The sequence below is a fragment of the Chiroxiphia lanceolata genome, chromosome 3 (assembly GCF_009829145.1).
Source record: "Chiroxiphia lanceolata isolate bChiLan1 chromosome 3, bChiLan1.pri, whole genome shotgun sequence".
Lineage (NCBI taxonomy): Eukaryota > Metazoa > Chordata > Aves > Passeriformes > Pipridae > Chiroxiphia > Chiroxiphia lanceolata.
Genome location: NC_045639.1, coordinates 28,497,441 through 28,515,369, shown reverse-complemented (window position 1 = coordinate 28,515,369; position 17,929 = coordinate 28,497,441). Strand labels below are relative to the sequence as shown.

Here is a 17,929-nt window from a genome sequence, read left to right as displayed (position 1 = left end):
CTCTTTTTTGTTTGTTTGTTTGGGTTTTTTTACTTTTTTTTTTAACCTTCCCCCCTTATTACCTCCCAAAGCCTTTTTATTATTTTTTTCCCCTCTTCGCGGCGAGCGTTGGGAGGCGAAAGGCAAGAGCCGAAGAGGCCGGGAGGGAGAAGGGGCGGGGAGACGGCGAGGGAGCGGCGGGTGTCGGTGTGGGAAGGCGGGGACGCGGCTCCCCCCCCGACCTCGGACCATGTATCAGGACTACCCCGGGAACTTCGACACCTCCTCCAGAGGCAGCAGCGGCTCCCCGGGACACCCCGAGACCTACTCGAGCGGCGCAGCCCAGCAGGTAGGGCCGGGCGCTGCCCCTCTCCCGCGGTCCCTGCGGAGACTGCTCCGAGCGCTCCCGGCACGGGAGTTCACCGCCACGCCCGGGGAGCGGCCGGCGCTTCCTCGGCGGCGGAGGCGCGGGCGCCCGGCGGAGAGGCGCCGGCCGCGGGGCTGCCCGCAGCCGCGGCCCGTCCTGTTGCCCCCAGCGGGGCGCCGCCGCTTTCCTTCTCTCTCTCCCTGCCTGCCCGCCCCGGAGCGGGTGCCGTGACGCGTCCGGCGGGACGCTGACCGGAGTTCCCGGCCGGCCGGGCCAGGCGTGCCGTGGGAGGTACGGCCTGCCCCGAGCGGGGACGCGCGGTGAGGAGCGCCTGGCGGGCAGCCGCCGCCGCGGCCCCAGGTGCAGGGGGGTCGGCGGGGGTCGGTGCCGAGCCCCCGCCTGTCGCCCGGGAACCCGCCGCAGCGGCGGGCCGGGACCAGCTCATAAGTCACAGGGCTCCTCCGGTCGACTCCGCTCCGAGGTCGGTAGCGCGAATACAGGGACGCACCGAACTCTTCCTCCTTCCTGCTTTTGTTCTCGTCAGGAGCTTCTCGGTGTCCCAGCACACCGCTCCTGTCCGGGCAGTGCCCGCGGCTCTCCAGCAGCTCTTTGGGCGGCTTCCCTGGGACTTTGGGAGGTGCTGCTCAAGTTATTCACGGTGCTGTTGCAGCCGCCGTGGAACGCGCAGGGGTAGCTGAAAGTGGGCTCTGGGTCTTTCAAGCGCCCGCAGTGGTCTTCCCGCTTCTCACCCCGCTAAACTTTGGCTCCGGGGCACTGACACTATCTTTGCCTTTCCCGCGGTGTGGGACCCCGGGGCCAGCGGAGTGCCGCTCTCCTCAGCCTGCTGCCCGCCCGCTTCTTGGTTCTGCCTGGAGCCGCTGGCCGCGGAGCGGCCGGCGACGGCTTTCCCGAGCTGGAGTTTCCTGGGGCCCACTGGAGCGCTCCCCGCGCCGTCCGGCCCTGCTCCCCCCGCAAGCCCCGCTGCCGGGCGGCGCTTGGAGAATGGGAGATATTTCCTGTGGAAGCGGCGTGAATTCACGGACCTAAAAGCCCAGTCGGGTGGTTTGGGTTTTTTTTCTTTCATTTTCCTAAGAAAGCACCTCGGAATGACTTATATGCCTAGATAGACTAAATCCACCACTTCTGGGGAAGGCATTACACAATCGGGCCAGTTATACAAACCTGGGTTATTTCATAACTTGTTTACATCAGCTGGCCCAGCCTGTCTTTTTTTTGCCTTTTCAGAGTTGGGCTTCACCCCCCCCCCCTTTCTCACAATATTATTATTTCTTGTGTGGCTTGTATGAGAGAACTGGCAGCATAAGCAGAGTTGTAGCCTTCGCATCAAGAAGTCATAGGATGATTAAAAAAAAAAAAAAGGAAAAAGGTCCAGTTTTAAACTCTGCCAGCCGTACCAGCCCGTGACATTCCTCACATTAAAGAAGTTTTACCAGAAATGACTCGCTGCCGCTCCCCGCCTGTTCCAAATGCATCTCGCTGGTGCCCTCTGCGGGTTGCGGACTGAGGTTTCCCGGGATTCTAGCTCAGCTAAAGCTTATTCCTTGGTTTACAGTAAATGCCGGGACAAGGTAGGGGAGCGGGAAGGGGGACTGAGAAACTGGAAACGCCCGGCAAGCTGCAAGTCCTCACTCTCCCTTTCCTCCTGTGATTCAACAGCTGCGCTGGATTCGAGCACTTGCTGCGGGAGGTCGTGAAACTCCGTCACCACTTAATAGTTGAGCTGTCGTGGTCCGAGCAATAACTGGGTTTTCCCCTTTTTCTGGTGCTGCGCATCTTCCCCAGGCGGCTTGTGTGCGAGGCGTTTGATATAGGGACCAGAGCCCGGTTTCTAGGGTTACTATCTGAAATGGGGCTTTGAGCAGGACGTCGGCTTAGCAAGAACATAAATGTTTTCTTTAAGAATCTGGGAGATTTCTCAAGGCCTTGTAGATCGTCTTTCCCTTGATCCTTACAGATGTTGTAGATTAGGATCAAATGTAATCGTTGCCTTTACCCCAGCAGTCGGGCTGTTATGCTCATTCTGGTCTAGGGAGATCTGCGGAGTTTTATCGCTACAGAAAATATGCATTGCAGAAATTTTTTCTTTAGTGTGTGCTTTTTTTTTCCCAAAAGCAAGAAAAGATGCATCAGTCACATGTTTAAATGGAAACTGTGTCTCTGAGCCAAAACTTTGATGCTTTTAATTATTTTTCCCATACTGCACAGCACTGGAACATTTTTCTTTTAAGTTGCGTGTCATGCTATTTTCCTAATCACTGACTTACCATGTGGTAAACATAGACTTTAATGGGAAGAGTTTGTGTACTCTTTCAGATCAGTCAACTTTCCCCTGAGATATCATAGCACTGTGTCCAGTTTTACTTCAAGGAGATGTTCAACATGGGAGACCCATCAGGGGCTTTGTATTTATTATCTCATATATACCCTATATTGATAACTGAGTAGTTGTTACAGATACTTTGGGTATTTTCTTGGTTGCTTCGTTGTTGGATTTGATTATATTTTTTTTTGCCTAGCCATTTTACCCATTTCTCAACTGGTTTCTGGTGCTGCTCAGCACTTAGAGATGTAAGTGAAGGTCTGGAGAGGAACGAAGAAACAACAGGGTGTGGTATAGAAACTCCTCCCTAAGATGGAGAAGGGAACCATGAAGACAAAGCTTGAAATGTTTCTGTGTTGTCTGTGCTACTTTGTGAGCTGCTAATGTAGTCTGTCCCTACCCATCGTAGGACTTGCTGGAGCCTCCCCCAACTGTGGATCTGAGGAGGCTCCCGTCCAACCCCATGTTTTTAAGACAGAGCAGAGACTGACCTCAGTTCTTGGCACTCTTAATAACAGGACTCTTTCTGTTTGCTGTTTAGTTGTTGGGGTTTTTTAATGATAGATCCTCATCTGTGTGTTGCTTGGGTCAGGAGGCGAGCGGTGGCTTGGTGGTTGAGCGTGTGCTGCGTGTGTAGCCCTGCAATCTGGTTATCACTACATCTTCTCTGTAGTGCTGGGAATTCCTTGTAGATAAGAAGAACCGAGAGCTGGCAGAGAGGTACCTCCAGGAGCCTCTCATGGGTCAGAGGATGAGAGTTGTGCATGTCCTGGGAGATGAAAAGGCAGGAGGGGCTCTGGAAATAGGAGAAATGGGGAGTGTGAGGGCAGGCAGTGCTGCAAGGCTGGCAGAGGGACCGAAGCTTTCTGAGACAGAGAGGCATGAGGAGAGCAAAGCTGGGGCTGCAGTTTGGGGAAAGATCTGGCATTCTGATATGAGGAGGCCAGTGCTCAAAGGGGCTGTGTAGGGGAGGTGGCAGGGAATTCAGGGCCTGCCACTGCAACCAGCAACATCCCAGGAGTCAGAGCTGATGGCCACTGGGAGAGTGTGGGGGGCCAGCCATTTTGGCACAGGAAAGCTGATCCAGTGCAGTGTTCTAGCAGGGAAGGCGAGGTATGTGGGGAAAGCCTGACCAGTCAGGAAGTAATGCTTGTAAAACCTGGCAGTAGACTGAGCACTCTGTATCTGAAGACTCAGCCTGCCACAGCAGTGTGTCCCTTAATTAGTTATCCAGGAAAAATACTTCCTTTCGAGAGTATTTCAGAATACAGATTTGGAGGATTTTTTCTTTCTAAGATATTTTGTGTTTATTAAGGAAGCTGGTGACAGATGGGGCATGGTACCGAGAGGAACTGATCTCTTCCCCAGGTCTGCAAGGAAGCATCATGGAGCTGCAGAGGGATGTGTGAACTGAGCAGCTCCCCTTTGGAGTCCGGGAGATTCTACTAGTGTTAGGGAAGGATCCTAGGTTGAATACAGGAGTGATTGGAAGTGAAGTACTCACTTTATCAATAACTTGGAGCCTGATCTTTGTCAGATGCTTGTGTTATATGTGGCTGATTTGGTGGTGGATCTGACTCTCCCAACCTCTGTTGGGAATTTTTAGCCTGTTGCTGGGTGTTGGAGGCAAAGGTTTGCTCTGGAATGCAAATGGTGTCTGGATGGCAGAGCACCAGAAGATCTCTGAATGTTTTGCAGCCATAGCTTTCTAGTGTCCCTGAAAAGAAGACAGGACTTTTCCTCTCTGTTTTTTTTGGATACAAAAGGGATGGTGACACAGGTAGGTAAAGGTTTTGGTAGAAGCCACTTATGGAGCAGGAAGCAGGGCTCACATCCCTTGAGTTGAGCTTGTGATTCAACTAGTCTTGCACTTAATTCCTTCTGTGAAGGTAAGGTCCCTTTGTGTTCTGGTTGTAGAAGCACCAGGGCATCCTCTCCTGTGCCATGTGGTCACAGGCTACACCAGGCAGAGCAAAGGAGGGGATTTGCACCCATAAATTCTGATGTAGTGTTGACAGTTTGCAGCTCTGGACCTCTATAATTAACTGGGAGAGGTGGCACACACTCTGAAATGTGGGGTGAGATGAGGCTGTGTTGGACTTAAGCTCCAGGTGAATCTCTGAGGTTCTGTTGGGGGGTTTTGCCAAGGTCTTGGTGCCAGTGTCATCTCTCTGTGTAATTCCCCCACCTGCTTAACTTGACTCACTCCTTCCTTCTCTCATCCTTTCTTGCTAGCTGTCCAAAGCTGTAAGTCGGCAGTTGTCAGTATTCAGACTGGATCTCCTGATCTCCAGGCGTTGGCAGCTGGCTAATGCTGGCCCAAAGTGCTGTAGCTATCAGAATTTGAAATACTATTTGCAGTAGCCTTGGTTTAAAAACACTTAAGGTGCTTGACTAGGCACACCCTGAAAAGGAAATCTGTGTTGAAGTGCTGTACCTTATCTGGGACGCTTACCTGAGCTGAGGTCAGGCTGATGCAAGGGCCCTCGTTTCTCTGGAAAGCCAGTTTGTCGACCCAAGAATGCGCGTTTTTCACGGAATCATTTCAAGGTTTACAAATCAGTGGTGGTGACTGCCGCAGGTCCTACAAGCCCTGTCCCTTGCACAGTGATTGCTGGAGCAAGGCATGTCTGTCTGTTAATCCCAGTCTAACCATTGAAAGCCTCCTGAAGGAGCTCAGCATAGACAAAAGCATTCTTTCCCCTTCTTCCCCCTCCGGGGACAAGCGATTGTTTTCCTTGCAATTTAGTGCCAGCATATTATCCAGATGGATTTACCTCTGTCTGAAACAAGGTGTACATGTATTTTGGAGGCGATCATTACCTGCTGCCTTGGTTTTACTGCTGCCTTGTTTTGTCTAGACAGTGCAGAGAGCTGCAGGGAACTTGTCCGATCTGAATCCTAAGACCTATTTTATAGGCTGCTATTAAAATACATATCCTCGCACGTAACCATGCTGGGGCCGAGTTTCTCGCCCTGCATGTGTGGCAAGTGCAGAACCACTGAAGAAGAGGCAAGCTGCTGTTCTTGGCATACCAAACCCTATGTGGACCAAGCCCAAATTTCAGGGCAGTCCTTTGGTAGAAGGTAGCTTCATCCTTCTTGGTGGGGGCATTTCAAAACTGAAGTTTCTCTTCCTTTTCTTTGGGCTCACAGAGAAGTGTTTCTCTAGAAACTCCTGAATTCCCCTTTTACTCCCCACCGGAAGGAGCGGTGGGCACAGGCAGGAGGTGGCAGCGGTGGGGACACTGCCTGTGAGGGAGGCTGGGGGGTTTGTAGGGGAAAAGGAAGGAGGCTGGGAGAGGCCAGAGCTGCTCCAGAGGGAAAGTGCCTGAGCCCAGTGATTCCTCAGGGGGCTGTGTCAGGCAGGGGCAGCCTGGGATGCTGCAGAGGCACCAGCTGCTGGTGTTTGTGCTTCAGGTGCTGCTTTGATCCTCACTGGTGCCACTCCTGAGGGCCTAGCTCATTTCGGAATAACCACTTATGTTCTGCTTTCATTGACGGTTTCTTTTCTTCTCTGTCCCTCTTCTCCTCCGCCTTTCCTCCTAGAAATTTCGAGTAGATATGCCAGGATCAGGCAGTGCTTTTATCCCTACGATCAACGCCATCACAACCAGCCAAGACCTGCAGTGGATGGTCCAGCCCACCGTCATCACCTCCATGTCAAGCCCTACTCTCGTTCGCAACCCCTACAGCCACCCGCTGCCCCCCGCTCTCTTCGGTGGCCGGACACACAGCCCTTCAGCGTCCTGGTGTCTCAAAACCATTGGGACAACAGTGGACGGAGACGAAGAGACGAGCAGGTAACCACAATGGGGAGAGAAGCTGAGAGTGCCTTGAAACAGATGTACAGGGATTCCCCCCTGCCCCCTCTTGGGATCTCCCAGCCCCAGAAGGGAGCACTGAAGCTGTCCCCGGCACTGTACAGGTGCTGAGGTTTCTTAGCGTGCCATAGAGTGTAAGCTGGAGACTGACTCTTAGTGCTGCTTTCTCATTGTGTGGCGAGATTTACCCGATCTTCATCAAACGCTTCACACCACCGGGCCGCATTGTGGCTCGGTTCAAAAGCAGGTGAAACTCTGAAGTCGAGCCCTGGGTTTCAATTTGAGTGTCTCTGCTGCTCCAGGCAGAAGAAAACCTCCAAGCAAGCAGAGGACCTTTCATGTAGGTCCTTTACAAATCTGACACCCAAATGACATCACTTAGGGTTTTCTATCTGCTCTGTGGCAGCTAGCATTATTGCTCCAGGCTCAATTTGTGTGATACCCCCGTACCAGCCAGCATCATACGGGGAGAACAGCCTCTCTAGAGTACCACAGCTCTAGCAAGCAAGAGTCTTCTGAATATCTGGGGCCCAAATCAACGTTCCCACTACAAATATGGTCAATTGCTTGATCTTTTTGCAGCAGTGAGGTGGGATCCTGTAAGATCTTTTTCTGCTTCAAACTGGTGGCATTTTCATAACTGAGGTGGGGTGGCTTGTACCCACTGCTGCCCTGTGCTCAATCTCCTGAGGAGATTATCAAGCCAGCCCTCTGGATCGCTAGGGAGGTAGACAGGTGCTAGGCACCTCATCTTCTGGAGATCCTTTCAGCCCTGTCGATCTCTTCTTAGTTGATCTCTTTCTTAGTAAGAACAGCCTTCCCCAGGCTGTCCTGGGAACAGCTATTCACACTGCTAGGCCGATTTCTTTTTTTTAAAAATATATCTGAATAAACTAGATCTCCCCAAATTGTTCCCAAGCAGCAGTTGTGTGGGTTGCTGCAGAGCAGTGTAATGAGACACACTGCACACCCTCCATACAAGAGCACACACTATTGCATGAGGGCTGTTTCCAATAAGTCTCACCAGCCCTACTTTTACTTCCACGTCATCTGTTTTGATTCACTGTCTGATTATTTTATGTGAAGTTGCTGTCTGGTTTAGACCTAAGAGGTTAAAGTCAGAGTTTAGCAGTACCTCTGTACAGGGAGCTTGTATGGGTGCACTGAGGACTCATTTTTGGGAGGAAGAGTGGGGCAGCCGTGGTGGGTCGGGTACGTGCCAGCCCTTTCCATCAGCTGGAGCTATTTGCCAGTTTCCTGCGTGCAAGGCTGGTGTCCAAAGGCAAGGAAGGTCTCACGAGAACTGGAGGAATAATTAGCAACAACTAATTTGTTTGACAAATGCTGCCTCTGTGTTCACAAATGGCCGTGAAGAGATCACCATATTCTCTGCTGTATTTGTTGTTCAGAGTTATTTGCTGAGGATGCCTGCCAAGCAATTCCTGGCCTGTGGCTTGTTTGCAAGGCGTTCATTGTGGGTCATTCAAAGCCAAGTCCTTTTGATTAGACACGTGCTAAGGCAGTACCCGGGCACTTTACCGTGGCTCTTTGGCTCAGGTTTCCACTGTTGGTGCTTGAACACCACATCGGAGTGCCTTTTTGGAAACATTGTGTAACACTTTATGAAAAGAGCCTGTTTTGATGAATGTTCCTGACAGTGAATGCACGTATTGGGCTTGGACAAGCTATGGATAACGCGTACAGCAGGGGCATGAAGAGTGCCAAATCCAACTGCTTTCAAACAAGTCCAGCAACCACTGACGGAATATTCCTTTTTAGACCTGGTAAATATTAAAAACGTCTAGATTAGGGGTTTCAGGCCTGTCTGAGAGATTTTTTTTTTTTTTTTTTTTTTTTTTTTTACAAGGCAGAGCCTCCGAAACAGATAATTTTAAAATGACTGAAGGCCCTGGGAGGAGAAATTTTGCTCCCAACATATTTCAGTGAGATCTGTGCTCCTAAAGCATGAAAGGGCTCTTGAAAACTGTGCACAGAGGCCCCAAGTCAGCATAGCTTCTTTGTGCATACTTAGTGCTTTGCAATACTGTAGATACTTGTGTACAAATACTTTTTTACCCTGCACACATCTGGGCTGGAAAGGGAGTGGGCAGAGCTATAGAGGGGGAGAGTGGGGCCTGCAGGGGCTCCTTACTGGGGAAATATGCTGCCCAGCAGAATGGAGGTACTCTCCACCTAAAATGGAGCACTGTGATCTGCTGATGGAAAAGTTTTTGGGCCTAAATCCTGTGTCTTGCAGTCCTAGAAGTGCTTATGTTGCTCAGTGAGCATCCAGGGGCTCGCACTACATACAGGTGAAATCACCGGCACAGTTCAGATCCTGAAAAAAGCAGAAATGAGCAAGCTGAATGCCCAGAGGCTGAAGTAAATTCACTGAAACACCAAACATCAAAATTAGGGAGATAGAGGAAGCCAAAACAACCCAGACTGAGGTTAGAGTAAAACTAACAATAAAAGAAAAGCTGGTAAAAGGGTGAATGTTTCATTTGCAACATGTAGAGTCCATGAAGATGTTAAAACCAAAAGCTTCCATGAAAGGGGTTTCTTTCCATTCTCTGCTGGCACGTGCTTTGAGGTGCTGTGAGACCTGACACTTGCTTTGCAGGGTGTCAAGGTTTCACTTTTGTTTGCAGTCACTAGCCCAGAGCCCCTGCAGCACAGACCAGCTCAGTGAGGCTGAAGTCTAGGGCATGAGGTTGATCCCCAGCGGAGGAGGATGCACAGCTGAACATGTGCCCTGAATCCCCGTGGTGGTCTGTTGCACCCTGTCCATGTGCTGCTCTACTGGCTCCCCGGCCTTGGCAGAGGCACAAACCTATCTGCTGCTGCTGGGATTTGTAAAACCTTGTCTCAAACCCCAAAAGCTAGGCATAACTTGACCAGATCTTGTGGGCTCCTGCTCACTTCCTCTGTTTCGCAAGAGTGTAGCTGGATGGATTGCTATGGAATTGCTTCTGATTTACATCAGTGAGGATATCAGCTGGCCTCAGGAAGCCCTTGGTATCACTGAAGCCTTGCCTGCTGATGCAAGAAGCAGTATGTTATCTGGCTGAGTGCTCAAAAATTTGAGGTCAAATTTTTGGGTAATATAAATCATTGTTGCTTCACGGACTCCATGGGAGCTCTGCTATTTTCCCTGTCTCCCCCTCTACCCCATCCCCGACCTTCAAGCAAGCAACTATTATTGTGTGGGAAACAGCAGATACTTTCTTTCAAGAAAGAGGCACTTACAACATCATGCTCTGGTTTTGCTTAACGTACCACCCAAGTTGTGAAACAATCAGAGCATCTTTTATCTGTTTGGCCTTGGTGCAGATTCGCTGTCCTCTTACACAATCTTCTCCCTGCACCCTGCTCCATCTTCTCCTCACCCTTCTGCTAAGATCTGGTGCAGGCAGAGATACTGTGTGCTTTCATCTTCTGCTGACATCAGTGAAGAGGGGGAGTGCTCAGCATCCTGCTGGATCAGGCCTTTTTCCTTTGCGTTGCAGTTAAATCCTCACAAACTTAAGGAATGCCTTCATCAGATCTGATTGTAGATTTTCTTGGCACTTGCCCACAGCTGTCGCCTGAGGAAGAAGAGAAGCGAAGGATCCGGAGAGAGAGGAACAAATTGGCAGCTGCTAAGTGTCGTAACAGGCGTCGAGAGCTAACAGAGAAACTCCAGGCGGTACGTGCTCTGCATACATTTCTCCTTCCTTGTCTCCTGCCCTTTGGACAAGTTCGAAGGGCATTGTTCTTCCTCCACTAGCATGTTCAAGGAAGATGCTTCACAACACACTCTGCCTTCCCCTTCCAAGGCTGCCCAATAGCATTGCTCCTGCATCAACAAGGGTTGGAGGATGAGGAGGACTTGGGCTTGGAGCTCAGGACCCTAAATTCTCCTTGCTGAGTGTCCAGAATGTCCTAGGAGCTCTCTTCACTTCTGGCTTCCCAACTAGCATGAGTCCCCTTGACTCTGGTCTTCCATCAGTGAAAATAAAGGTGCTGTGTGCCTCAAAGGCAGGCTCTAAGGACAAAAGCACTGAAGAGGAAGGCTCATCTGAAGCAGTAGAAAACAAGGCAGATGTTATGTGTACCTATCAAAGGTACATCCTTTAGGCTAACCTTTCTTTGGGCATGGGGCGGGGGTAACTGCCATGCCTTCAAAAAGGAAGCACTGCAGAGACGTGTGCCCTAGTACCGCAGGGGTAATAGTTAGCTAAGATAGAGAAGGTAGGCTGAGCCTAGGAACCGAGGGGTGGGTAAGGGACTGGTTGAAGAGGATGGGTTGTGTTGAAAGAGGCTGAAGGGAAAACTCCAGTGCTTCTGCTCAAGGACCAGCCTGGGGCTGGTTTTATCCAGTGATCTTGTTAACAAGCACAGCAGCAGCAGTGAAAGCAGACCAGTGAAATGTGCTTCTGACTAGAATTCAGGAGGGTGTTCTCAGTTAGGGGAGGCAGGACATCCTATAGAAATGTCATGACTAAAGGAATAGAAGTGAGAGGAGTGCAAAGTGGGAAGTCATATCCTGAAGGAATGAGGGTGAGTTCTTTGTGAAATTATGAGTCCCTCATATGGGAAAGTACTAATTGCTCACAGATTGACTGTAAGCCATCAGTGCTATGTGACCATGGGAAAGGTAAATGTATTAATCGTAGGATGTATCAACGGGTACATCCAGTGGAGACAAAAGTGTTAGTCATTTGGGCAAGAGTCAGGCAAGTGTCGGACCTAATCTGGAATACGCACTACAGAAAGAAACATTTTAGAGATTGCTATACACTAACTCTTGTCTAAGTGAAAAGAGTATGATTAGCTCAACACAAAAAACAGTGAGAGGAGATATGGGTCCTCTCTGCTAAGATATCTGTCAGGCAGAGCACGGGAGAAGACTGAAGTCACGGGCCAAGACAGAATGGCAGAAGCTGGCCATCAGAAAATTAGGGTGAGTTTATGAGATTATTTATAACCCTTAGTTTGGTGAAGTTTGGGAATAGTCTACCTGTAGACACATGAAACACAAGATGCTCAACTGGCAATGACCTGGTGCCTGCTCGGCTCATGAGAGTCTGGGGTGTATCTGTCTGTGCCAGATGGGACCTGGACTTGATGGCCATGGTCCAGGTGAGGAGTAGTTCCAGAGCCTTTGGTATTTATTTATTCCCCTTTTGTCTGCAGGAAACTGAAGTGCTGGAGGAGGAGAAGTCAGTGCTGCAAAAGGAGATTGCTGAGCTCCAGAAGGAGAAGGAGAAGCTGGAGTTTATGCTGGTGGCTCACAGCCCTGTGTGCAAAATCAGCCCCGAGGAACGTCGGAGCCCACCATCGAGCAGCCTTCAGAGCGTTAGGACTGGAACAAGTGGAGCAGTGGTGGTGAAGCAGGAGCCTGTGGAAGAAGAGATCCCATCTTCCTCTTTGGTCCTTGACAAAGCCCAGAGGTCTGTCATTAAGCCCATCAGCATTGCTGGAGGTTTTTATGGGGAGGAGGCACTCAACACTCCCATCGTGGTGACCTCAACACCAGCCATCACTCCTGGCTCCTCCAACTTGGTGTTCACCTACCCCAACGTGTTAGATCAGGAGTCTCCTCTCTCCCCTTCTGAGTCCTGCTCCAAAGCTCACCGGAGGAGCAGCAGCAGCGGGGACCAGTCCTCGGATTCCTTGAACTCTCCACCTTGCTGGCATTGTAATCCCCCTGCAGTCCCCCATTTTGCCAGTGTGTTACATCCACCCACAATACCATGGGGGGAGTCCCCCTCCGTGGGATTAGAGACAGGCACAGGATCGTTCAAGCACAAGGGCAGCAAGAACAAGGATGGGGAAGTGCTACAGCTCCAGGAAAGAGAGTGAGGAACAACGCCAGCTCCCTGGAGGCAGGCAACGGCAAGGGTGGGACTGACATGCCAGGACTATTTGGAGAGGGTTCTGTTCCCTCTGTAGGAACTGCCTATGAAAACCTCTTTGTGGCCATAGTGGACTTGGGGAGCACTCCTGGCTGGGACTGAAGGCGAGCTGCAGACAGTTGCTAGTCATCCCTTTCCTTTGTGGATTGATCTGATCAGTTGTGCTCTGTGCTTAAATCATTCTGGTTAGTTGATCTTACAGCTTCTCTCTTGCCCTCTCTCTCTCTCTGCTTATCATTTCCAATGTTGTTGATCCCATTACATTTCATCCAGTTGCTCTGACTCTAAAGGCTTGTTAGGATCTTTCCTCTTGGGGAGCGGCTGCGGGAAACACATAGGTTGCCCAGACAGGAGGGGGACAGCTGGGAGGATGGGGGAGAGAGGGGGGTCAAGAGGAGCCCAAGAGCTCAGCAGCAAGGGCAGAGCTTGTAATCTCTAGGCTGGGGCACAGAGACAGCAGGAGGCTCATATGGAAGCCTTTCTCTTTTAAAATGTAGATACGTTTGTCTCCTTGGGCTCCTCAAAAAAACAAGTTAGCATCTCAGGGCCAAAGTAGCATGAAAAGCTGCTGGGCTGGCACTTACCAGTGTCTTTGGCAGGGTTTTACCCTGGTTTGCTGGATATCACGTTTGCTGCTTGTTGTTTACTTTTCTTGGGCTACCCAGTGTCTAGGGAGTATTGCATCTCCTTCCTATCAGAGCTCCTGACTCAGAGCTCTGAGATTCTCCCCTCCCCTTGGGCATATTTGCAGAACATGCTACCGAAAAAGAGGGGGCACCACATGTCTATAAATCTAGGATGGAGACAGGCAGCAGCTAAGGGGGGTGAAACTACCTGGTTGTACCCTTGCTGACTTTTCCTTGTTGGGAAACAAAGCAGCATGCATTCACCAGCTCTTACTGGTAGGTGTTGTTTGCTCAGAGATTCCCAATTCCGAGGTTGAGGGGAAGGTAGGGGGTCCAACCTCCAGCACAGCACAGGCCACAAGGCACTCCTGACCAGGCAGGAGTGGCGTGTTTGAAGTGTTGACCTCTTTGAACTAGAAGAGAGCTGTATTAGCCATAAACTCTGGCAAATGATAAATTGACAGCAGAGGAAAATTGATTAGTGTTATTTGCACCTCGGTCCTTTGGCCTCTTTTTTTTTTTTTTTTTTGCATTCTAATTGATCTGGGTTTTTTGATATTGATTGGCCTGAAGACAAAAAACAAAGCAGAGGGCTCTTCCGGTAGCCCTGGGTCCTTGTCTTCTCCAGCCTTAGGGTTTGGCTGCTACTACTAAGTGCTCACAGAGGGCACAAGCTCTCCAGTGCTGATGTTCACTACTGAAACAGTAACGTGTGTAACCTATTCCTACTTGGGGCCAAGCTCAATCCCTGTTGATGTCAAGGCACTGACAAACCATGACCCTGTGCACACTAGGATTGCCCAGCTTGCCAGCTAAGCCACTTAGGGGATGGCTCTTTGGTCCTGCCTGTTGAAGCTGTGGTGGCAGCTATTTATTTTGGTGTGATATTTTCTTGTTCTTTTATATATTTTTTTCTTTTTTTTTTTTTTAAGTCAACCGAAACCAGAGTATTTCTTGGTCAGGCTGGACCTGGAGAAATGCAATATACAGTTATAGGGCCAGTCCTATGAGATGCAAAACTGCTGCAGTTGCCACCAACTCCACTGGAAATTAATAGGGCTTAGTCTTGTGGAACCGGACTTTTACTCAGAGCTGGCTTCCCTCAAACCCTGGCCACTGCCCATTCCTTGAGTCATTTCAAAGGGACACTACTTTTGGCTCTAAAGGTAGACTTTGTTTTTTTTATTAATACTATTATTTTAAACCCAAGTATTTACCAAACGTGCCAGAAATAAATATGACTGATATTTTTGCTTCATAAAGCTGATTGGGATTCTTTATTGCTTAAATGCTTTCATCCTTATACCGGTGCTAGAGGTTTCAAACTGAGCTTACATAACACGTAAAATTGATAAAGGAGTTCTGTTGTCCTTTCATGTACATCAAAACTTCCTTTTTAATAAAGTAGACCTTAAATTTCCCATAGTTAGCACCTTTTTCCTCAGGTTTTATGTAGATGATATCACTTTAGGTGAAACTGCTGCTTCTCTGTCTCCATTTGCCAAATGCTTGCTTGGGCCAGTCTAGGTTGAGAATCTAAAGCTGTTCAATAAAATGTCTCTGCATGTCATTCCACTCATTTTTTAGCAGAATGCAACACTGACAAGTGGTGAATCCTAAAGTGATACAGCTACTTTTGAGGCTAGCTGACCAGTATTTCTGTCTCCAGGGAGATCAGGAACATCTATCCCTTCTAGGAGTTTTAGGAAGTCAGGTGCCTCCTCAGACCTAACTGGTGGAATAACAAAACCTACCTTTGCTTTTGGTCACTGAATCATTGCCAAAGGAGCTGCAGCTGGTCCTTGCCCACTGCCTCCTGCCTGGTCATTGACCTTCTCAGACACAGGATGGGATGCTTCCCTTTCCTGTCCTGTGATACTGATACTATGTGAAACTGCTTAAAAAGAGGATTATTTTCTACTGTTTGGAAAAAGCCCCAAATACCTTGTGCCTGCCCATTTTGTCCCTCAAATCTCTCAGAGGATGTCTGTGATGGGATCGTTGGTTCCTGGAATTTTGTATTTTGTGGATCAGCCTTACTTTTGTTTGGTTTCTGGCAGCCAGGTACAACTTGAACTCTGCTGCAGTTTTGGTCTGGCCCTGCATTTTTTTTTTTTGTGTGCTCTTTGGGAATTGATTGTCTTCCCTGTCCCCAAAATCCCCTGCCAATTCCTAAATTTGGTGTCTCCATGTTCTGCATGTAATGGGAGTGTGGGAGCTGTTACAACTAGTGCTGACCAAGAGTTGTTGAAGTCAATAGAAAAAGACCCAGGGAATTTCAGCTGGTATTGGGTCAACCCTCTAGTGACTGGCTCAACAAACCCTCTCATAACATCATAAATTAATCAATGCCAAAATGGGAGGAGCAGTAGCAGCTGCACTGAAGGAAACATTCAGCTTCCGAGTGATGTTTACCATTCCAGTTTTGCCCTTATTCCTCCTTCCCCCCTCCCAGTTGTGGCATTGCCTTCATATATTCCTTTCTCATAGATGTGGAGACTGGGTAAGTCTCAAACTACTTGTGATGTGATGGGATTCGGGACCAACATGCTGGGGACAGTAGCTGTCTGTTGCATTTTTTATAATTATTATTTAAATTATCTGTTTAGTTCATCTGAACCTTTAATTTTGCTGCTTACTGTGTGTAGGATCCACCTGGCCTTCATCCTAAATGAAAAGAAAAAAAAATGAAAACAAACTTAAGACACCTCCCTTCTCCCTGGTCTCTTACTATTTATTGGCAGGCAGCCGTCTTGTGCCTGCTCCAGCAGATCTGCCCGCCACTAATTTAACATCCTCCCAACTCACATTCTTGGTGTTTGGTTGTTGCCTTTTTTTTTTTTTTCCTTTTTGGTGTTGCTTTTTTTTTCCCATTATAAAACAGACTTCTGAAATGTATGAAATCTTACTATTATGACACAAGTTCATTTTCATTAGGAAGGCCAAGTCAAACATTTTAAGAGGTGGGGGGAACAATCTAAATTTTATTTCTTATTTATTTATCATGTTTACATCTTTTTTTTCTGTTTAAGACTTGGATATAATAAAGAAAGCATTAAAAATACTTTGATCTTCTTTTTTTAGGCTAATAATATTTTTTTTTTTTTTGATTCCTTAAATAAAAGATTCTGGGTTTTGTTGTTGTCTGTATAAAATATAAAAAGAGATATGTTTCAAAAGATGCATTATCATTCCTCTGTGAACAGTAGGTGGAGTTCAGGACAAATCTCAGAATACAAGATAATAATAAAATCCCATCCTGTTTTACTTAATTGTTCCCCTCCTATCCTGTATGATTAAAGGGTTATTCCACTTTCTTGTTTGTGGTTACTTGATGTTAAAACCATAATAAAATGTGTAGAAAATAGGTATCCAATTGTTTTTGCTCAGTGAGAGGATAAACTGTTGTATATATCTTGATATACTGTGTAGTTCAAAGTAACATCAGTAAGGGATAGTGCATCTTTAGTAGAGCGATGTTACTCGTGTCACTAAAGTCTACTTTAAGATCCTCAGATACAGAAAGGGCCTGATTCTGATTCCACTCTCCTGGGGCCAAATTGAAAGCATCAGTAACATTTTGCTGCTGCAAAGCGGGAGTCAGAGGTGGAATCAAGCCTCAGTGATTAATAGGCGACCATGGGGATTACTGAAGGTTTGGGGGCACCAATATCTTTTTTTTTTTCCTTCAAAAGTTTTATATCATGGTTTTTCTTTTTTATTGTTTGTCTGCAATGAAATAGTTTCTGCCAAGGAGGTTCTTAAAGATGACTGCTGAAGTGGGACCTTTCTTTGCTCCTGATGATCTTGATATAGTTCTTTCAGTCCTGAAGAATCTCAGCTCTGAGGCATTCTCTCTGCTGTTGTCTCTTTTCTGTTCATGTTATTTTACTGAATTACAGGCCTACACTATTTGCACTAAAACAAAAAGCTTGTTAGAGAAAGCTTGCTGCTATGAAAGAGAACATATTACAATGGTTTTGCTTTTACAATTTTAACTGAGTAGCATTTTGTAGAATAAAATCAATTTAGACTGAAAAGAAAAAATGACTTTTCTTTTTTCCTCTGCACCTTCTTTCCCCCATACTCCTTTCTTTCATCCAATTCCTTGGTTGGTATGATATTCCCCTCTTCTCTTTTGGTGCTCAGTTGTAATGATTGGCTATATTGTTGACTATGCTGCTGAGAGTTATGACACTTGTAAATCTCGTTTTAATGACATTGTGGACACTTTTGTGTAGCAAGAGCTAACTGGAGTTCTTCTCTCTGTTAATTGAGTTCATTAAAAAGCTCCCTTTGCCATGAAAAATTAAAACCTCGCATGTTCCTTCAATATGAACAAATGGGTACAGCATTGCCAGGTGCCCGGTTGTAGCACATTTCAGGGCTTCTTTCATAAAAGCTGCTGCAATCCAGACAGCTGTTAGCTGCAACAATGGTAAATGGGGCAGAGGCTAGCAGAGCAGCCCACCTGGGCTAAAAGGCAAATAAAGCACTAATCCTTTCATCTTGGTTTCAAAAAGGAAAGGGATAGAGGTAGAAAATTCATACTGAGGTGGCTTTTTTTTTTTTTTTTTTTTTAAATCCATCTCCTCAGCCAGAAGAACTCAAAAGCTGCTCTTAAAACGTGGGATGGAGAGCAGGATTGCTTCACTGTCAATAAGGAGGAGGTTAAGATGGAATTCCCTTGCTCACCTGGGGAAAGCTCCAGCCCTGGAGTGGAAGGAACTCAGATACATCAGGTTGGGAGTGGAGGATGTCATATTCAAATTAAAAAAGAAACAGTGGTGGGGAGGAGATAGGTGAGTCATGGCTAGGCAAGCTGGCACCAGACCAAGCTGCTCCTTACTCATGGACTTCCTTAGGAGTAATGTCTGCTCTGGTTTCCTGCT

General features: G+C 47.9%; 1 protein-coding gene across 1 annotated transcript; it reads left to right on the top strand.

Moving 5' to 3' along the window:
• Nucleotides 1-140: 140 nt before the first annotated feature.
• Nucleotides 141-17,352, top strand: FOSL2 (FOS like 2, AP-1 transcription factor subunit). The gene is given in 6 exon segments (XM_032683706.1): nucleotides 141-328; nucleotides 6,237-6,392; nucleotides 6,394-6,458; nucleotides 6,460-6,490; nucleotides 10,092-10,199; nucleotides 11,690-17,352. Coding segments are annotated over 6 exon segments (1,128 nt in total). The 5' UTR covers nucleotides 141-229; the 3' UTR covers nucleotides 12,359-17,352.
• The last annotated feature ends 577 nt before the right edge of the window (nucleotides 17,353-17,929 follow it).